At 38.2% G+C, this 17469-nt stretch overlaps 1 protein-coding gene across 3 annotated transcripts in view; it reads left to right on the forward strand.

Moving 5' to 3' along the window:
* The window catches only part of CCDC126 (coiled-coil domain containing 126), a 55565-nt gene extending 40071 nt beyond the window's left edge, over positions 1-15494 (forward strand). For 2 of the 3 annotated variants that reach the window (XM_070425160.1, XM_070425159.1), the window contains exons 2-3: positions 11022-11424; positions 13766-15494. In XM_070425160.1, coding sequence (XP_070281261.1) covers positions 11187-11424; positions 13766-13950 — 423 coding nt within the window. In that variant the 5' untranslated portion in view covers positions 11022-11186 and the 3' untranslated portion in view covers positions 13951-15494. Of the gene's footprint in view, positions 1-10137; positions 10158-11021; positions 11425-13765 lie in introns of those variants that run through there. The other variant, XM_070425161.1, reaches the window with a different exon arrangement.
* Positions 15495-17469: the final 1975 nt, after the last annotated feature.

Here is a 17469-nt window from a genome sequence, read left to right on the forward strand (position 1 = left end):
AGTCGGGCAGCCTGCAACCAAGGTACTTGCCCTTGACCAGAATCGAACCCAGGACCCTTCAGTCCGAGCGCTGAGGCTCTATCCACTGAGCCAAACCGGCTAGTGCTCACATGCCCCTTTTTAGCTCCCTCTTCAAAACTCAACTCCTGGGTGACTGGTCAGGAGGAACTGAAACTACTCTCAAAAGTGTGGCTCAGACAGCCTGGGTTCCAATCCTGAGGCCTGAGTTTTGTCACCGATCAAATGGCAATAAACTGCACACCTTTAAGTGGTGAGGATAGTAGTATACTTGCAGTGCCACGAATTCTTTATTTAACAAAAAATAAATCTTTTGAATATGATACGTTTATTAGCTGCACTGAAGTAGCCTCTGGATTTGTGAGTTTTGTTTTTCTTTCCATAATCACTATCACTCTAGTGTTCTTCACTTTGTGCCTCGTGCACCTTAAACCTAAGCAAAGAATTTAAAAGAATATGCTGTCTTAATTTACACTGTTTTAAGATGGCTGAGAACGGTCTTAGGAAATTGATGACTCTGCTTTTCTGTGGATCAGCTTTGGAAATACAGACAAGGACTCCTTCGCCCCCCTCCCCCCAGCTTTGTCCTTTGCGGGATCCTTAGAGGAGCTTAAGTGTTTTGGCAGAGTCAGCATCTGCAGTCCTGAGGAGGGGTTTCACCATCTTTTCAGCTTCACCCTCTTTTCAACCCTGTATCAAACTTCTTTTTACTTCTTTCTGTTCTTTCTCACTGGTTAGTCATTTCCTCCCTTTGGGATGGATCTGTGTTTCCAAGTTGCAGTTTTTGTTCTCAGGACAATTGATTTGATGTAATACATTTTGTAAGGAAATGACTTGAAATATTTCACATTAGCCCCTCTTTCGTTTGGGTTGTTCTTGCACTGTTTTCTCCTAAATTTGACTGATATTGGTGATGAGTTTTTCTTCAAAGAAATCTTTATGGTCCTTAGTTGAAAAAATTTTTTCATTTAAAATGTCTGTTTTGTACTATTTTGAGTTTGAACACTACTGTGTAGTAGGTAAAATATGTCCTGAGTGATGCTCTATTTGAATGTACAGTTATAGTGGGGCCTGATGAATATTCTGTGTAATGTCTTTAGTGACAGATGTATTTAAAATTTTTTTTTTCAGTAGAAACGGAGAAATCTAATGACTGTATTTCATAAAGATGACAGAGAGCCAGAGAGTATGCAAGTGGAAAACTTAAACTGTGGGAGATGGCATATGCACATAAAGATTGCTGATTCATTTAAAAACATGTGGCAAAAATACTTGTTTTGGGAAAAAAAAACGTTTCCATGTTGGTGCTATTTAGAATAGTGGAGGACAGAGGGTGACGACTACAGGAACAGGAGTCCTTGGTTCTCGTCCGGCTCTGTCACGACCTGTGTGACCTTAGGTTCCGCTGTGGTCCTCGATTTCCTCCTCTCTAAGCTAGTGAGTTGGTCTGATTCCAAGGACTCTTCTAGCTCAGACTTTCAATGATAAGGGTTTTTAGGCATTCTTTTTAATGTGGGGGGAAAAAAAGGATGCAAACCTTTTCAGTCATTTATTTGTGTGTATTTCCACCTTGAGGAAGGCGATACATGTGAAAGATCTAGAAAGCTGCCACAAACCCGAATCTCTTTCATGATCTGCATGTGCTTCCTCTGCATTGTTGACATGCTTAGCTCTCTTCCTCCTTACTTACTGCTTGTACCTCTTTTTTTTTTTTTTTTTTACTCATAGCCTCAGTTTACCTATTATGTCTGCTTCTTTGTATACAACTCTGGTTGTCAATCTCCTAATCTAACTTCATTGTTTCTTTTTTGTGAATTCTTTCCCCTTTTGCTCCTGCTCTCAAATCAACATCCTGGTTTTCTTAAGGGCCTCTTTTTGTCCAAGGCCTCAGGCAAAGGTGCACAGTGCTAGTCTAGTCAGCTGTGGAAGGGGAAGTGGGGTCATGTGGCACAAAACATGATTGGCTGGGGCTGTGGGCAGGTCAGACTCTGTGACTGAAATAGCCAGTACTGCATAATACATTTTAGATTAAAATTTTACTATGGCATAGTGACTGAGTAGTTTCCCGTTTGCCTTAACATGTTCTATTCTTAACCCTGACTTACTTTACCCAGATTTTTCTATCTTTTGCACTCTTCAGTGTTGTAGTCTTCTCTTCCCTCTCCCAAACGTGCCATCTAAAAATGATCTAATATCTTTAGCCCTAGCCGGTTTGGCTCAGTGGATAGAGCATTGGCCTGTGGACCAAAGGGTCCCGGGTTCGATTATGGTCAAGGGCGTGTATCTTGGTTGCAGTCTGCTCCCCAGCTCGGGCCCTGGTTGTGGAGCATGCAGGAGACAATCAATCAATGTGTTTCTCTCACATCGATGTTTCTCTCTGTTTTTCCCTTTCTCTTCCCCCTCCCCTAAAAATCAGTGGAAAAATATCCTCAGGTGAGGATTAACAAAAAACAAAATAAAAATGATCTAATATCTTTAGATATGATATTTCTGTATCTCAGCTGGAATTTTAGTGTAGCTTTTCTCAAGGCAGTTAACATTTAAAATCTTACAGCTAATTAGGAGTGAATGTGTCCTGTGTTAAATTCTCCCCCACCCCCCAAATATTAACCTTAGGCAATATTATGTAGAGAAAGTATTTTAGTAATTTAAGACATTTAGAAATGCCCTTTCCCCCTGAAATTACATTCCAAGATCAAATCTGTGGGTAATTTGTTTCTGAGCCTTTTTTGGAGAGAACTCTCTGAACCTCTGAGCTCTGGTGAACATACTGTCTCCTTTTTGTAATAAATATCTGCTTCTCTAGCTGTAAATTTCTTAGGAGACTAATAGCCATTCTTGCAGTAGTACCTTTGGCTAAGTGAGAGGGTCTCTGCTTGCTAGTTGCTGATATTATTGCTGTAGGTAGTTGCTTTAGCTGTGGCCATATTGGTTCATGAAGCAGATTGCCAAAGAAGTGCAGAAATGCGATTTGAAGGAGAGGTTTTTAAGGTAGGATTAGCCATCCATTAATATTTTTAATGTTGCTATTGCAGTATTTACATAAAAATACAAGGAAGTATTTCAGGACAGGTAGTGTGAAATGCAGTGTTCTTAAATTTTTTGACTGCAGCCCATAACAAAAGTCTATATCAAGATTCCATAGATGTATAGCTCTGTGTGTGCATGTGTGTACCTGTGTATGAAAAAGATATATATATATATGTAAACTGAAAGAAAAGTTTTGCAAAACAAAATCTGTAGTGGGCGCAGTCTACTCTGATGGTTTCTATTTTATCTTGTTTTTTAAACAAATGCCAATTGCAAACTATTAAGTCAATTTTGTTTCTTGTTTTTGGAAAACATTGGATTCCTGGGTTGAAAGTTTGGATGCCTAATTTTCCCCTTTTGTTTGATGTTGGGTAGTCACTTCTCTTTGTGCATCACATTATGTTTATGAGAGTGTTCTAGTTTAAATATTCACCGATTATCTGTCTTTATTTATCCTCAGTAATAATGTTAGATTAATATATTTGTCCTGGCTAGGGAGAAACCACTGACAATTTGCTTAAATATCTAGTTGTTTGATGTTTGCTGTTTGGACTTAAACCAGATCTTTGGAGCTTTACAGATCTCCAAAGGTCTTGCAAATTGGAGTGGGGACGTTAAGTCCAGTAATAAATATAAAAATAAGGAAAACAATTTTCCCATGTTCTTTGTTTTTGATATGTGTGTGTTCTTTAACAAGAAATATTTTAGAGTTTGAAAAAATTATATTAAAAATGCTTAATAACAATAAATTAACATGACAGTGGATTGCTACCTAGACTTTATTCCACACCCCATCTTGCCACTGCCCCTTTCATATTAGAAAACACCAATAAGAATACATTTTTCTGTATAAAGATCACCATATTAAATCATTATTGTTCCTGTATATTACCAAACAGCAACTGTCATTCTCATAAGAAAGGGGGACACAGCTTTCCTTGCTTGCAGCTTTCCTTCTGTTCACTTTGGATGATTTCTGCAAACCAGGCCATTCCATGCTGGGGATTGGGATCCCTCTCATTCTCATTGGTTTGTACCGAGGAGGGTAAGAATAAGGAATTTACTGTCTGCTCCCAAGATTCTGGTCAGAAAAGAATTCTAAAGGTTTTAGTTAAAAGGTAATTGGAACCAGACTTTGTGCTTCTTTTTTTCTCAGATCAGAACTCCGGTCTTCCTTGACCTTACACCTCATTTAGACTCCCTAGACATTCTCACATTGTCCTGTTTATTTTCTCTATAGCAATTTACAGGCTGAATTTAGTTTGTTTCTGTGTTTGCTTTTTTTAAAAAAATTAAATCTTTATTGTTCAGATTATTACAGTGGTTCCTCTTTTTTCCCCCCATAGCTCCCCTCCACCCAATTCCCACCCCACCTTCTGCCCTTACCCCCAACCCCCCACCGCTGTCCTCATCCATAGGTGTACGATTTTTATCCCGTCTCTTCCCGCACCCCCCACACCCCTTCCCCCCTGAGAATTGTCAGTCCACTCCCTTTCTATGCCCCTGATTCTATTATATTCACCAGTTTATTCTGTTCATCAGATTTTTTATTCACTTGATTTTTAGATTCACTTGTTGATAGATATGTATTTGTTGTTCATAATTTGTATCTTTACCTTTTTCTTCTTCCTCTTATTATAGAATACCTTTCAGCATTTCATATAATATTGGTTTGGTAGTGATGAACTCCTTTAGCTTTTTCTTATCTGTGAAGCTCTTTATCTGACCTTCAATTCTGAATGATAGCTTTGCTGGGTAAAGTAATCTTGGTTGTAGGTTCTTGGTATTCATCACTTTGAATATTTCTTGCCACTCCCTTCTGGCCTGCATAGTTTCTGTTGAGAAATCAGCTGACAGTTGTATGGGTACTCCCTTGTAGGTAACTGACTGTTTTTCTCTTGCTGCTTTTAAGAGTCTCTCTTTGTCTTTTGCTCTTGGCATTTTAATTATGATGTGTCTTGGTGTGGTCCTCTTTGGATTCCTTTTGTTTGGGGTTCTCTGTGCTTCCTGGACTTGGAAGTCTGTTTCTTTCATCAGGTAGGGGAAGCTTTCTATCATTATTTCTTCAAATAGGTTTTCTATATCTTGCTCTCTCTCTTCTTCTGGCACCCCTATAATTCGGATGTTGGTACACTTGAAGTTGTCCCAGAGGCTCTTTACACTATCTTCATATTTTTGGATTATTTTTTCTTTTTGTTTTTCCGGTTGGGTGTTTTTTGCTTCTTCGTATTTCAAATCTTTGACTTGATTCTTGCGATCCTCTAGTCTGCTGTTGGATTTCTGTATAATATTCTTTATTTCAGTCAGTGTATGCTTAATTTCTAGTTGTTCCTTTTTCATATCCTCGAGGGTCTCACTAGATTTCTTGAGGGTCTCACTAAATTTATCGGCGGTTTCTAGAAAATTCTTGAAAAACCTTATAACCGTGGTTTTGAACTCTATATCCAATAGTTTGCTTTCCTCCATTTCTGTCATTTCTGACCTGTTTCTTTGTCTCCGCATTTTGGCTGCTTCCCTGTGTTGATAGAGTGGCTTTCTGTGCTAGGTGTCCTATAGGGCCCAGTGGCTCAGCCTCCGCAATTACCTGAGGCGGACACTTTTGGTGCACCCCTTTGTGGGCGTTGTGCACAGTCTTGTTGTAGTTAAGCCTTGATTGTTGTAGGTATCACTGGGAGGAATTGATCTCCAGGCCAATTGGCTGTGAGAATCAGCTGTGTCTGCAGTGGGAGAACTTCTGTGCTGGGGACACCCTTAGGGGCAAGACTTGCTTCAGTGGGGCTTTGGTGCTCACTGAGTCTGCCCCCTGAGTGTGTCCCTTATGGATCTAAGGAGTTGTAATCTGGATGGTCCCACTTGGAGCACTGGGTACACTGGCTCTTAGATCTCTAATGAGGTGTTAATTTAACCTCTGCCTGAGGCTACCCAGCAGGAGCTACGGAGAGATCTGAAGATTCCTCTTCTTTGTTTGGGGTTTGGAGGTGCCCAGATGAGGCCCAGCTGTGAAGCAATGTAAGCTGCTGTGGGGCCTTGGGCCTTCTTTTGGATGCTCTGGGTCTCTCTGACCCAGCTGCAGTTTGTTAGGTAAATTTAGATTGCAAAGGGCCAGGCCTTTCATATGCAAAAGCCTCTGCTCACAGCTTGGGTGGGGCATCTCAGGGAATCAACAGGGCGGAGCAGATAGCTATGGCTGATCCTCAGTCCTCCCCTAAGAGGCCCTGGGTCTCAGTGTCCTGTGGTAATCGCTGCAAGCACCTCTGAGAGAAAGCTGCCCTCGAGTTCCACCCGATGCCAGACAGTCCAGTTTCTCCTGTATGAGTCTGGGTCCCCAGAGACTCGCCCGTAACTCGAGTTCAGAGCAGTCAGGAGCTTGTGACTCCCTCCTGATTGAAAAAGACAACTGCTTCCTCAGTTGCCAGCCCTTTCCGCGTGCGCCTCCGTACCTCTGCACTTGACTTCCACACCTCCTCTGAGTCTCAGTGTGCTTTTCTCTTTCCTTCTAGTTGTAGAATTTCCACTCAGCCAGCCTTCCTGTGGTTCTGGATGATGTCCGTTTTGTCTTTTAGTATATTTTTGAAGTGGTAGTGGGAGGCAGCAATTTCAGGTGTTTACCTATGCCGCCATCTTGGTTTCTCCTCTGTGTTTGCTTTTTTATTGTCCTACTTCTACTAAAGCATATTCTCCAGAAGAACAAGGATCCTGTTTTATCTTGTTTCACCTTTTACATCTCCAGTTTCTGCACATAGTAGGTGCTTTAATAAATATTGTGAATGAATAAGTGAGCAAAATGAATGAATAAACCAAGTTCTTTGATGCTTTAAATGAAACTGCATGTGGTAAAGGCTGTGCTTGAGCCTAGGCCTTTATGCATCCTCTCCTCAGTTCCTTCTCCCCAAGTTCTTTTTTTTTTTTTAATTTTTCTTCCTCGTGTGTTTGTGGTCATGGTGAAGGTGTCTACATCCAGAAGACCTTGTATTTATCTTTGTTTACTTCATATCTTTTCTATTGTAGTATTTTGCCTATGTAAAAAACACACAAAAATCTAAGATTGCTTAAATCCTTTTTGTAGCGACATTGTAATACTTTGATTTATGTGAATAAAGCATATTTAAAACTTAAATGTGCCAACTTGATAATTGAATGAATAGCACAAGTTATATATCTTAAGAATTTGCTCTAAACTGCCATTACTATTTTCTGGTTATATTCTTTTAAAGCAAAAAATACTAGTAACAAGCTTCACTTAATGTTACTACTCATTCAGTGGAGGCAAAGGAGGTAGTGTGGTATAGAGAAAAACCTAAATAGTGAGTTAGGACCTGTGTTCTGGACCAATACAGTTTTTCCCACAAACTGATTGTGTCATTTTAGGCAAGACACTTAACATTTCTGGGCATTGGTTTCTTCATCTGAAATATGAGGGGATTGGATTAGATTTCTTCCCAGGTTCTTCCAAACTAGAAATGGATAATTGAAAATAGTTTAATTTTATCTCAAAATTTCTATCTTCTCTGCCTCGTCACACCCAAAAAGCATTGCAGGGAAGTCACATTGCTGTTTGGGAGGAGGTGGGGTTAGGCCAGCCGTGGGCAAACTACGGCCCGCGGGCCGGATCCGGCCCGTTTGAAATGAATAAAACTAAAAAAAAAAAAAAAAAGACCGTACCCTTTTATGTAATGATGTTTATTTTGAATTTATATTAGTTCACACGAACACTCCATCTATACTTTTGTTCCGGCCCTCCGGTCCAGTTTAAGAACCCATTGTGGCCCTCGAGTCAAAAAGTTTGCCCACCCCTGGGTTAGGCTCAGGGATGTGTTCAAAGTGAACTATAGGGCATCTATGCTGATTGTTCACCAGGCTCTGTGGGATTTGTGGCAGCAGTGTAGGGCGTGTTACCCTTAAGGGACCTGAGACTTAAGGAGAGAGGGCTCACGTGATTGGATGACACTATGTGTAAAATCAGTTGGTGTAAAGTAATGTGCCGTGAGAGTTAGAAGATGAACATGGGTTAGAGTAAGCTAATGAGGTTTTGAAATTCTTTTGACTAAGATAGCATTTAACGATACGCTAGTTTCATTTTGGGCTATTTGGAAGATGAACTGTTCTCATCATCATCTTGATGTTATGTCATCTTTTAGTACTGGTAATTAATTAATTCTTTTTTTTCCAAGCAAATAATACACCTTAATCACAATGGATTGCTTCTAAACAAGCCTTTTTTATGTTATTTATTTATTTTTTAATCCTCACCCAAGGATATTTTTCCATTGATTTTAGAGAGAGTGGAGGAGAGAAAGACAGAGAGAAATATTGATTGAGAGAAACACATCGATTGGTTGCCTCCTGCAGGTGCCCTGATGAGGGCCCGGGCCAGGGTGGAGCCTGCAACCAAGGTACATGCACTTGACCAGAATTGAACCCAGGACCGAAGGGTTCACAGGCCAACACTATATCTACTGAGCCAAACCAGCTAGGGCTTAATTCTTTTAAAAAAATATATTTTATTGATTTCATAGAGGAAGGGAGAGGGAGAGAGACAGAGAGAGAATCATCAACATTGATCAGTTGCCTCCTGCATGCTCCCTGACTGGGAAGTGAACCTGTGACTTCCTGGTGCATGGGTTGATGCTCAACCACTGAGCCACACCAGCCAGGCTTATTTTTATTATTTAAAAAAGAAGTTGTGCTAGGAAATAAATTTTTAGGGCAAAAACATAGTTTCCCCTAGTACCTAGTATATACTGCCCCAGTAAATATCTGTTAAGCTGTGACATGTGTTTTTTGACTCCAGGTATACTTTTACCTAAAGAATATACTCCATTAAACATAATTAAAGATTATGTAAATTATATAAATTTAATTTTAAAACATTTTAAAATTAAATTTATTGGGGTAGCATTGGTTATAACATTATACAAGTTTCAGGTGTACAATTCTATAATACATCATTCGTATGTTCACCACCCAAAGTCTGGTTTCCTTCTGTCACCATATATTTGAACCCCTTTACCTTCTTCATTCTCTCCCCACCCCTTGAAGAATTTTCTTCACTGGAGACTTTGGTGATTCATACATGTTATTACTCTTCAGGTCTTTCTAGATGCCGTAATTATCATGACCTTTCTCTTTTTTAAAAAATTAAAGTATAACCTTTTCTTTTTTCTTTAAATTATAAAAATACATACCTGCATCATCTAAAATTTAGAATTGTAAATTTGAAAATATTAAAAAAAATTTAACCTGTTTTAACACTTGTCATTACATCTGGCAAGTGTTAAACTTAGATGTATAAACTTAGAACTTATTGTTTTCTTTTTAACAATTTTTTATTGATTGAGGTATTACATATGTGCCCTTTTCCCCCCATTGGAGATTAAACCCTTATCTGAGATAACATTGGTAAATATGTTCTCTCATATAGTGGGCTTTCTTGTTTTGTTGATGGTTTCCTTTGCTGTACAGAAGCCTTTTATTTTGATGTAGTCCCATTTGTTTATTTTCTCTTTAGTTTCCATTGCCCAGGAGCTGTATTGGTGAAGATACTGCTTCGGCATATGTCTAAGATTTTGCTGCCTGTGATTCCTCTAAGATTTTTATGGTTTTTCCCATCTTACGTTTACGTCCTTTATCCATTTTGAGTTTATTTTTGTGTATGGTGTAAGTTGGTGGTGTAGTTTCATTTTTTTGCATGTGTCTGACCAAGTTTCCCAGCACCGTTTATTGAAGAGACTGTCTTGACTCCATTGTATGCTCTTTTGTCCTTTGTCAAATATTAATTGAGCATAGTGGTTTCGGTCGATTTCTGGGGTCTCTATTCTATTCCATTGGTCTGTATGTTCTTGTGCCAGTACCAGGCAGTTTTGAGAACAGTGGCTTTGTAGTATAGCTTGATATCTGGTATTGAGATCCCTCCTACTTTGTTCTTCTTTCTCAGGATTGCTACAGCTATTTGGGGTCTTTTTTTTATTCCAGATGAATTTTTGGAGAGTTCGTTCTAGGTCTGTGAAAGATGCCGTTGGTATTTTAATGGGGAGTACATCGAATCTATAGATTGCTTTGGGTAGTATGGACATTTTAATGATGTTGATTCTACCAATCCATGAACCACGGTATGTTCTTCCATCTGTTTATGTCTTCCTTTATCTCTTTTTTTCAGTGTCCTGTAGTTTTCTGAGTACAGGTCTTTTACCTCCTTAGTTAAGTTTACTCCTAGGTATCTTAATTTTTTTGATGCAATGGTAAATGGGATTGTTGTTTTTAATCTCTCTTTCTGTAAGTTCACTATTGGTGTATAAAAATGCCATAGATTTCTGGATGTTAATTTTGTATCCTGCTACATTGCCGAATTCATTTATTATAACTTACTTTTAATCTTAGGATTAATGCTTCTTAAGATTCTCTAATTGCCATTAGTAATATTTTCTAGTGACATTTTCAAATATTGGCACACTTACTTATATAGTACATTTTCAAATATTGGCACACTTACTTATATAGTAGTTGTGTGTTTTGTTTTTTTTAAGTCAGACGGGTATTTTGATTTTCCAATGTTTCACTTTTCTTCATTTCTAACTTGTAAGTTTGGCATCTACTTTTTTTTTTTTTTAAAGAGGAGAAGGAATAGTTTTTAGACATTTAGATTGGTGACCGGTTTTGAATAGACTGAAATCTCCTATAAATCTTACATTCATAATTTTAGCTACAAATGACAAGAAGTCATTCAAAGAATTTTATGATTATGATGGTATTTTAAAAAGATATTTTCAATGAATCGACATTTCTGTTTGAAATTTTTGAAGAGCTATGTAAAGGAAACTGATAAAGACCTGAAAGTTTGCTGAGTGGTGGAGAAAGTTGGCAAAGAAGATGATGTAGTTCCAAATCAAAACTGTTTATAGAAACTCTTCTTAAATATGTCATTGTTTATTCTGTTACTGATATAGGTTATGACTAATGGCCTTTTTTCTTCTCAGTTTTACAGAGGTAATTGAGAGTTGGAGGCAATCTTGCTGAAGATGAAGTATATACCATATTAGCAGAGGAGGAGGAGGAGGAAATTTTTTTTCCCTTCAAAAATCTTTATTGGTGGCTTGCCTTTAGTTACCACTTTTCAGCTGAGTCTGTTTGCTTCAGGAGAAATGATTTTTGCAATCTCCAGAAAAAATATGTCCCAGAAATTGAGTTTACTGTTGCTTGTATTTGGATTCATTTGGGGATTGATGTTACTGCACTATACTTTTCAACAACCAAGACATCAAAGCAGTGTCAAGTTACGTGAACAAATACTAGATTTAAGCAAAAGATACGTTAAAGCTCTAGCAGAGGAAAATAAGAACACAATGGATGTTGAGAATGGTGCTTCGATGGCAGGATATGGTAAGTTAACTGTAGACTATTTCTGGTTTTCTTCTCTTAAATCTATCCCGATTTAAAGATAGTCATGGAAAAAGAAACAAAATAAAGATAGGTCATGGAAGTCTAACTCTTTACTTAGTGCATTGGCCTCTACAAATAATGTTCTCTTCACTTTTTATTATGAAAAATTCAATTGCACTGAAAAAGAAATAATATGATATTCATATATCCATCACTTTAATTTAATAATTATTAATATTTTGTAGTATTATGTCTAATTCTTTTTTTAAAATATGTTTTTATTGATTTCAGAGAAGAAGGGAGAGAGAGAGAAACATCAATGATGAGAATCATTGATCGGCTGCCTCCTGCATGCCCCAACTGGGGATTGAGCCTGCAACCTGGGTATATGCCCTTGACCAGAATTGAACCCGGGACCCTTCAGTCCACAGGCTGATGCTCTATCCACCAAACCAAACCAGCGAGGGCCCTGAGACATCTTATTAATATAAACTATCAGGTGTAGTCCCAGGGGCCCACCATGAGTAACAAAGACTTTACCACTCAGGAAATTCCAAGTGTTTAGAGCTACCTCCCAGGAATCCGTGATAAAGGCCAGCTGATTATTATACAATGTATTGTAATCTTTGGGTATCCTGAATCTTAGTGTATCTAGGTTTTTCCTCTTGACCTAGTCAAATTCCCTAGAGGAAGAGTATAGGTCTCCCAAGTGTTCTGGGACCTGAGTGAGAGGAAAAGACTGGGGGAGAAGGGGTAGCCTCAGCACTTACTATGTAAACTTTCACTACGCCCCCAGTGTTCAGTGTGGTTCCCAGGTCCTCAGCTGCTTACTAGCCTCAGAAAATACATGAGATTTTCTGCAATGGGGAGGGGCTGTTGCCCAGTTTTGGAGTGGTATAAAGACTATAGGAATCAGATTGCTTTATAAATGTTCATCTAGTCCTGTTTTGTTTTGTTTTTAATATATTTTTATTGGTTTCAGAGAGGAAGGGAGAGGAAGAGAGAGAAGCATCAATGATGAGAGAGAATCATTGGCTGCCTCCAGCACGCCCCTTACTGGAGACCAGCCCACACCTGGGCATGTGCCCTTGACCGGAATCGAACCCGGGACCCTTGAGTCCACAGGCCGATGCTCTATACACAGCCAAACCGGCTAGGGCTAGTCCTGTTTTTAATCCCTTCTTTACCCCTGTTTTTATTGGTACTGGGCCTTTTAGGGTGGGGTTCGGAGGAGAAAATCAAATTGCTTCTTGGTATTTTTCCTCTTTTAAGATCCAACGTTTTCAGGTCTGCTAAGTCAGTTAGTGCTCATCTGCTTTTCAGCTTCTGGAATTTTGTTGTTATTGTCTCCTCTTGTTATCTTTGGCCTCCTGGATTTAAAAAGGAAAGAAAAAGAGAAAAAAACACCTTCATTGTTTTGGTGGCATATTCAGAGGCATCAGAGGTTAAATGCCTTTGTTCAGTTTACCATCTTTATCTGGGAATCCCCTGGACACTTTCCATCTTTTCTTCTCCCTCTTACGATGTTTTTTATGAAGTGATGAGGGTCAAATGTAGATGACTAGAGTTGAAGGGTTGGCATAAATTGAGATTGGTGTATTTGTGGCAGATGTAGATGCAGGTTATATTGTTTTGCATTCTGCTTAGTCCAATAATGAAGAAGCAATTCTTTTGGAACCAGAGAAATACTTGAAAACAAAATTCATTCTACTTGAGCAAAATAACTGTGATATTTTAAAAGGTAGAACTGTCTATGCTATGCTGCCCAGCTTTGTATAACAACTCAGTTTTAAAAGCAAAAATGAGACCCTCTACACCTGATATTTTATAAACTGCGTGTTTTAAAAATATATATATTTTTTATAGATTTCAGAGAGGAAGGAAGAAGGAGAGAGAGATGGAAATATCAATGATGAGAGAGAAACATTGATTGGCTGTCTCCTGCATGCCCCCACTACTGAGGATTGAGCCTGCAACCTGGCCATGTGCCCTGACCAGCAATCAAACTATGACCTCCTGGTTCATAGGTTGACCCTCAACCATTGAGCCACACTGGCTGGGTGGGATTAACTTTTTAACCAGACTTTAAATCTGTTTTATTGCACTGGAAAAATGAGAGTTTCCCCCATATTTATAACACTGAAATTCCCTTAAGAAGCTCTGATGCTATTGATTACAATAATTAGGCCTTTTCTATTTGTGATCTGAGTGCTTTCTCTCTAGTATATTTTCTTTCAGATGACTTAATAATTGCTCACTTTCCCCCTCAAACTATGAAAACACAAATATTAATGTTTAATATGGTTTATTTTGATTTCTCCCCCCCCCCCCAACCCCCCAGCGGATCTAAAAAGAACAATTGCTGTCCTTTTGGATGACATTTTACAGCGGTTGGTGAAACTAGAGAACAAAGTTGACTATATTGTTGTGAACGGCTCAGCAACCAACACTACCAATGGTACTAGTGGGAATCTGGTGCCAGTAACCACGAACAAAAGGATTAATGCATCTGGCAACATTAGATAGCAGTTAAAGATCACCTTGTGCTGCTGCATCCCCATGGGTTAGATCCAAGGACAGAAAAGCTTTTAAACCGCTGGCTAGGTAGAGTCATACTTTGCAAATACTCTGCATTTTCAAGGAATATGCTGGAATCATGGAACTCTTATTCTGTATATAAATTTTTAAAAGTTATTAGTTTGCTTTTAGGCAAGTCTCTTCAATGCTGAACTGTATCCTTAAAGGGAATTTGGTAACATGGTTGATGTGGTATGCAGATAGGTGATCTTTATGTAAACCTTTTGTGTTTGAGATCAAGCTGAAATAAAAACACTGAAAGACATGGCTTCATTTCTGGAAAATATTTATTTAAATATATAACATGTTTTTCAGACAAGTGAAGAATATTGTTATTGAATCATTCTGTCATTTGTTCTCAATATATATAATCTTAGACTGATACTGTTAAAAAGTGTGCTTATTTCCAGTACTATATTTTGTTACTCAGATTATGAGCAGAGCAAGGAAGTATAATGTTGAAAAGAATGTTTTGAAATCATGACCCAAAGAATGTCTTCATTTGCACTATCCTTCAGAATAACTGGAGGTTAATTATTGTATATTTTTAAAAATTACATTTGTATGAGAATAATCTTGAAATGGGTAGTAGCCACTGTCTGTAACCTATTAACATTGGGACAATGAAAGAACAAATCTCATATGTAACATTTTCTTACATGTATTCTGAAGAACAAATGATATTTTTATGATGAGATAAAAATAAGTATTAAAAGTTTAGCCCGTTGAGTGTCTATGCTGTCAAGGAAGCACATTATTTCCATATTTGGATAATTTTGCCTTTATGTTGGCAGGGGAAGGGAGACGGAGATATTCGTGAGACTGGGGCTCTGAAGGACTTTAGCCAGATGCATAGATGTATAAAGGTATTTGTGCTACATTAAATTGCTTGGAAAATGTTAACATTATATAAGAGTATCCTGCTTTATGAAATTTTGGATTTGTATAATAGATACATTAGATGTTCATTTTATGTAATGACCACTTAAAATAATTAAAAACATTTAAGATATAATTTAAATTATGAAGATTGACTCTTCTTTCAGGAAAACAGTTAATGTATATAGCACAGAAGATCCTAATCTTGGGTAATTCTAGCATAGAGCAAAGGACACCTTTATTTAAATGTCCCTTGTAGCAGATTTAATTGCCATATGGTGCCCTATATTTCATAGTATTTATTCTCTATAATAACTGCCAAGTGCAGCTAGATTCTAGATTTACACTATATTGAATTTAGTTTTGGATATTATATTATTCATTATTACAATATGCTACCACACATAGTAGCAATAATTAAAATGTTTTATTAAAATAAATATGAAAAAAATTTAATGAAAGGGAGCTTTCCAAACATTCTCTGTACTCTATGGAAGAAATGAATTATACACCATTGTCAAGTGAAGTTTGGAATAATTGTTCTGTCTTTCTTATTAGATGTGGACATTTTTGTTTTTTTGTTGTTTTCAGGGATGAAATAAAATATATTATTTGTACTTACAGAGTGTTATAAGTTTTTTTCTTTACTGGTGATTGTGCACTTAATAATTAAAAGGAATCTTAGAAAATTTGGGTTTGTTCCAAGATACATAGAAAAGCAAAATGTGTGTGGGGGGGAAATCCGAATTTTTTTTTACCCAGGGATAAATGCTGTTGACATTTTAGTATATAAATGTGAGTCTGATTTCCCCTTCTGACACTCTTCATTAACTTCTCATTGCTACTTAAAATCCAGCATTCTCACTGTGGCCTCAAAAGCCCTAATTTGCTCCCGATTGTCTTGTAAACTTTTACCAACCTCCTCCTTCTTCATTCCTCTCCAGCCATGTTGACTTTCTCTTCCTAGGGCATACCAAACATGTTTTTGCATCAGCAGCTTCAGACTTCATATTTCTCCATTTGTAACTCTTATTCCCAGATATCGTCATGGTTCCCTCCCTCACATTCAGATGCTCAAATAGTACTTCTTAATGGAAGTTGTTTTTGACCACCTGCCTAAAATGGCATACCTCTAACATTCTTCTTATCCTTTTTCCTTTTTTTCACAGTTGTGATATATATATAAAATATTAAATTGTATATTAGTTTTTTTTTTCCTGATGCTTCTTAGAATATGAGCTCCAGGAAGGCAAGAACTTCATTTCGTTCACTGGTAAAACCTGGGCATATACAACGTGTCTGACACAGCATAGGTGCCTGATGAATATTTGTTAAAATGAGTTACTAAACCATTCTACACTTTCTGCTTTGTGCATCTATACCTTTAGTTATATTATTAAAATTTATACTATACATTCTTTTTGTGCAATCTATCATGAACTTCTTTACATTACTTTCACGGTTATTTTTAATTGATTTCAGAGAGGAAGGAAGAGGGAAAGAGAGAAACATCCATGATGAGAGAGAATCATGGATTGGCTGCCTCCTTCAAGTCTCCCAACTGGGGATCGAGCCCACAACCCGGGCATGTGCCCTGGACCAGAATGGTACCTGGGATCTTTGAGTTCATAGACTGATGCTCTATCCACTGAGCCAAACCAGCTAGGGCAGGAAATGAAGCATTTTGAACCACCAGTGCTTAGGAATTTACACATAACATTAGGTTATGCTTAATTTTGCTATAAATGTGTTTGTTTTGTTTGCTTGTTTGTTTCTCATCTTCATGAATTTAAAATGGAGGGGGAAAGTACCTTTACTCTTTTCTTCAAATTTGAACTGGGAGTCTGAAAGCCTTGAGTGATGGCTGAAGCTGGAAACGGGGGCTAGAGTCACACCTTATAGACTGCATAGCAGAGATTCACACCCAGAAGGGTCTGTCGCGAGTCCGTGCTCTTGACTACCAGGTCTCACTAGCAGTTCTGCTGATCTTGGCATAGCAATCGCAAGCATCCTCTTTACTCCCATCATCTAGTCCAGTGGTCGGCAAACTCATTAGTCAACAGAGCCAAATATCAACAGTACAACGATTGAAATTTCTTTTGAGAGCCAAATTTTTTAAACTTAAACTATATAGGTAGGTACATTGTTATTAACTTAATTAGGGTACTCCTAAGGCTTAGGAAGAGCCACACTCAAGGGCCAAAGAGCCGCATGTGGCTAACAAGCCGCAGTTTGCCGACCACTGATCTAGTCCCTGGGGCCTAGCAGCTCCTCTGATCCAAGAGACAAATGCTTCTCCGTCCACTTCTCACTTTGTCCTCAATGGGTCAGCAATGTGCAGAGTCTGCAAAGACGTCACACTTTATGCACTTGGCTCTCAGGCGTTGGTGGTAGCCCACTCACTCAGGCTGATGGCCAAGGATGGGTGGGGTTGGGGGTGATGGGACATGAGTCAATTCCTGCGGAGGTAGTTAGAAGCACCGGGGTATGGTATTTGGGAGCTTATGGATGAACCTGCCACATAGTGTCTCTCACATTTTTTTTTTATATATTTTATTGATTTTTTACAGAGAGAAAGAGAGGGATAGA

This window comes from Myotis yumanensis, unplaced genomic scaffold (assembly GCF_028538775.1).
Source record: "Myotis yumanensis isolate MYYU_CA2020_CCGP unplaced genomic scaffold, mMyoYum1.0.hap1 SCAF_9, whole genome shotgun sequence".
Taxonomy (NCBI): domain Eukaryota; kingdom Metazoa; phylum Chordata; class Mammalia; order Chiroptera; family Vespertilionidae; genus Myotis; species Myotis yumanensis.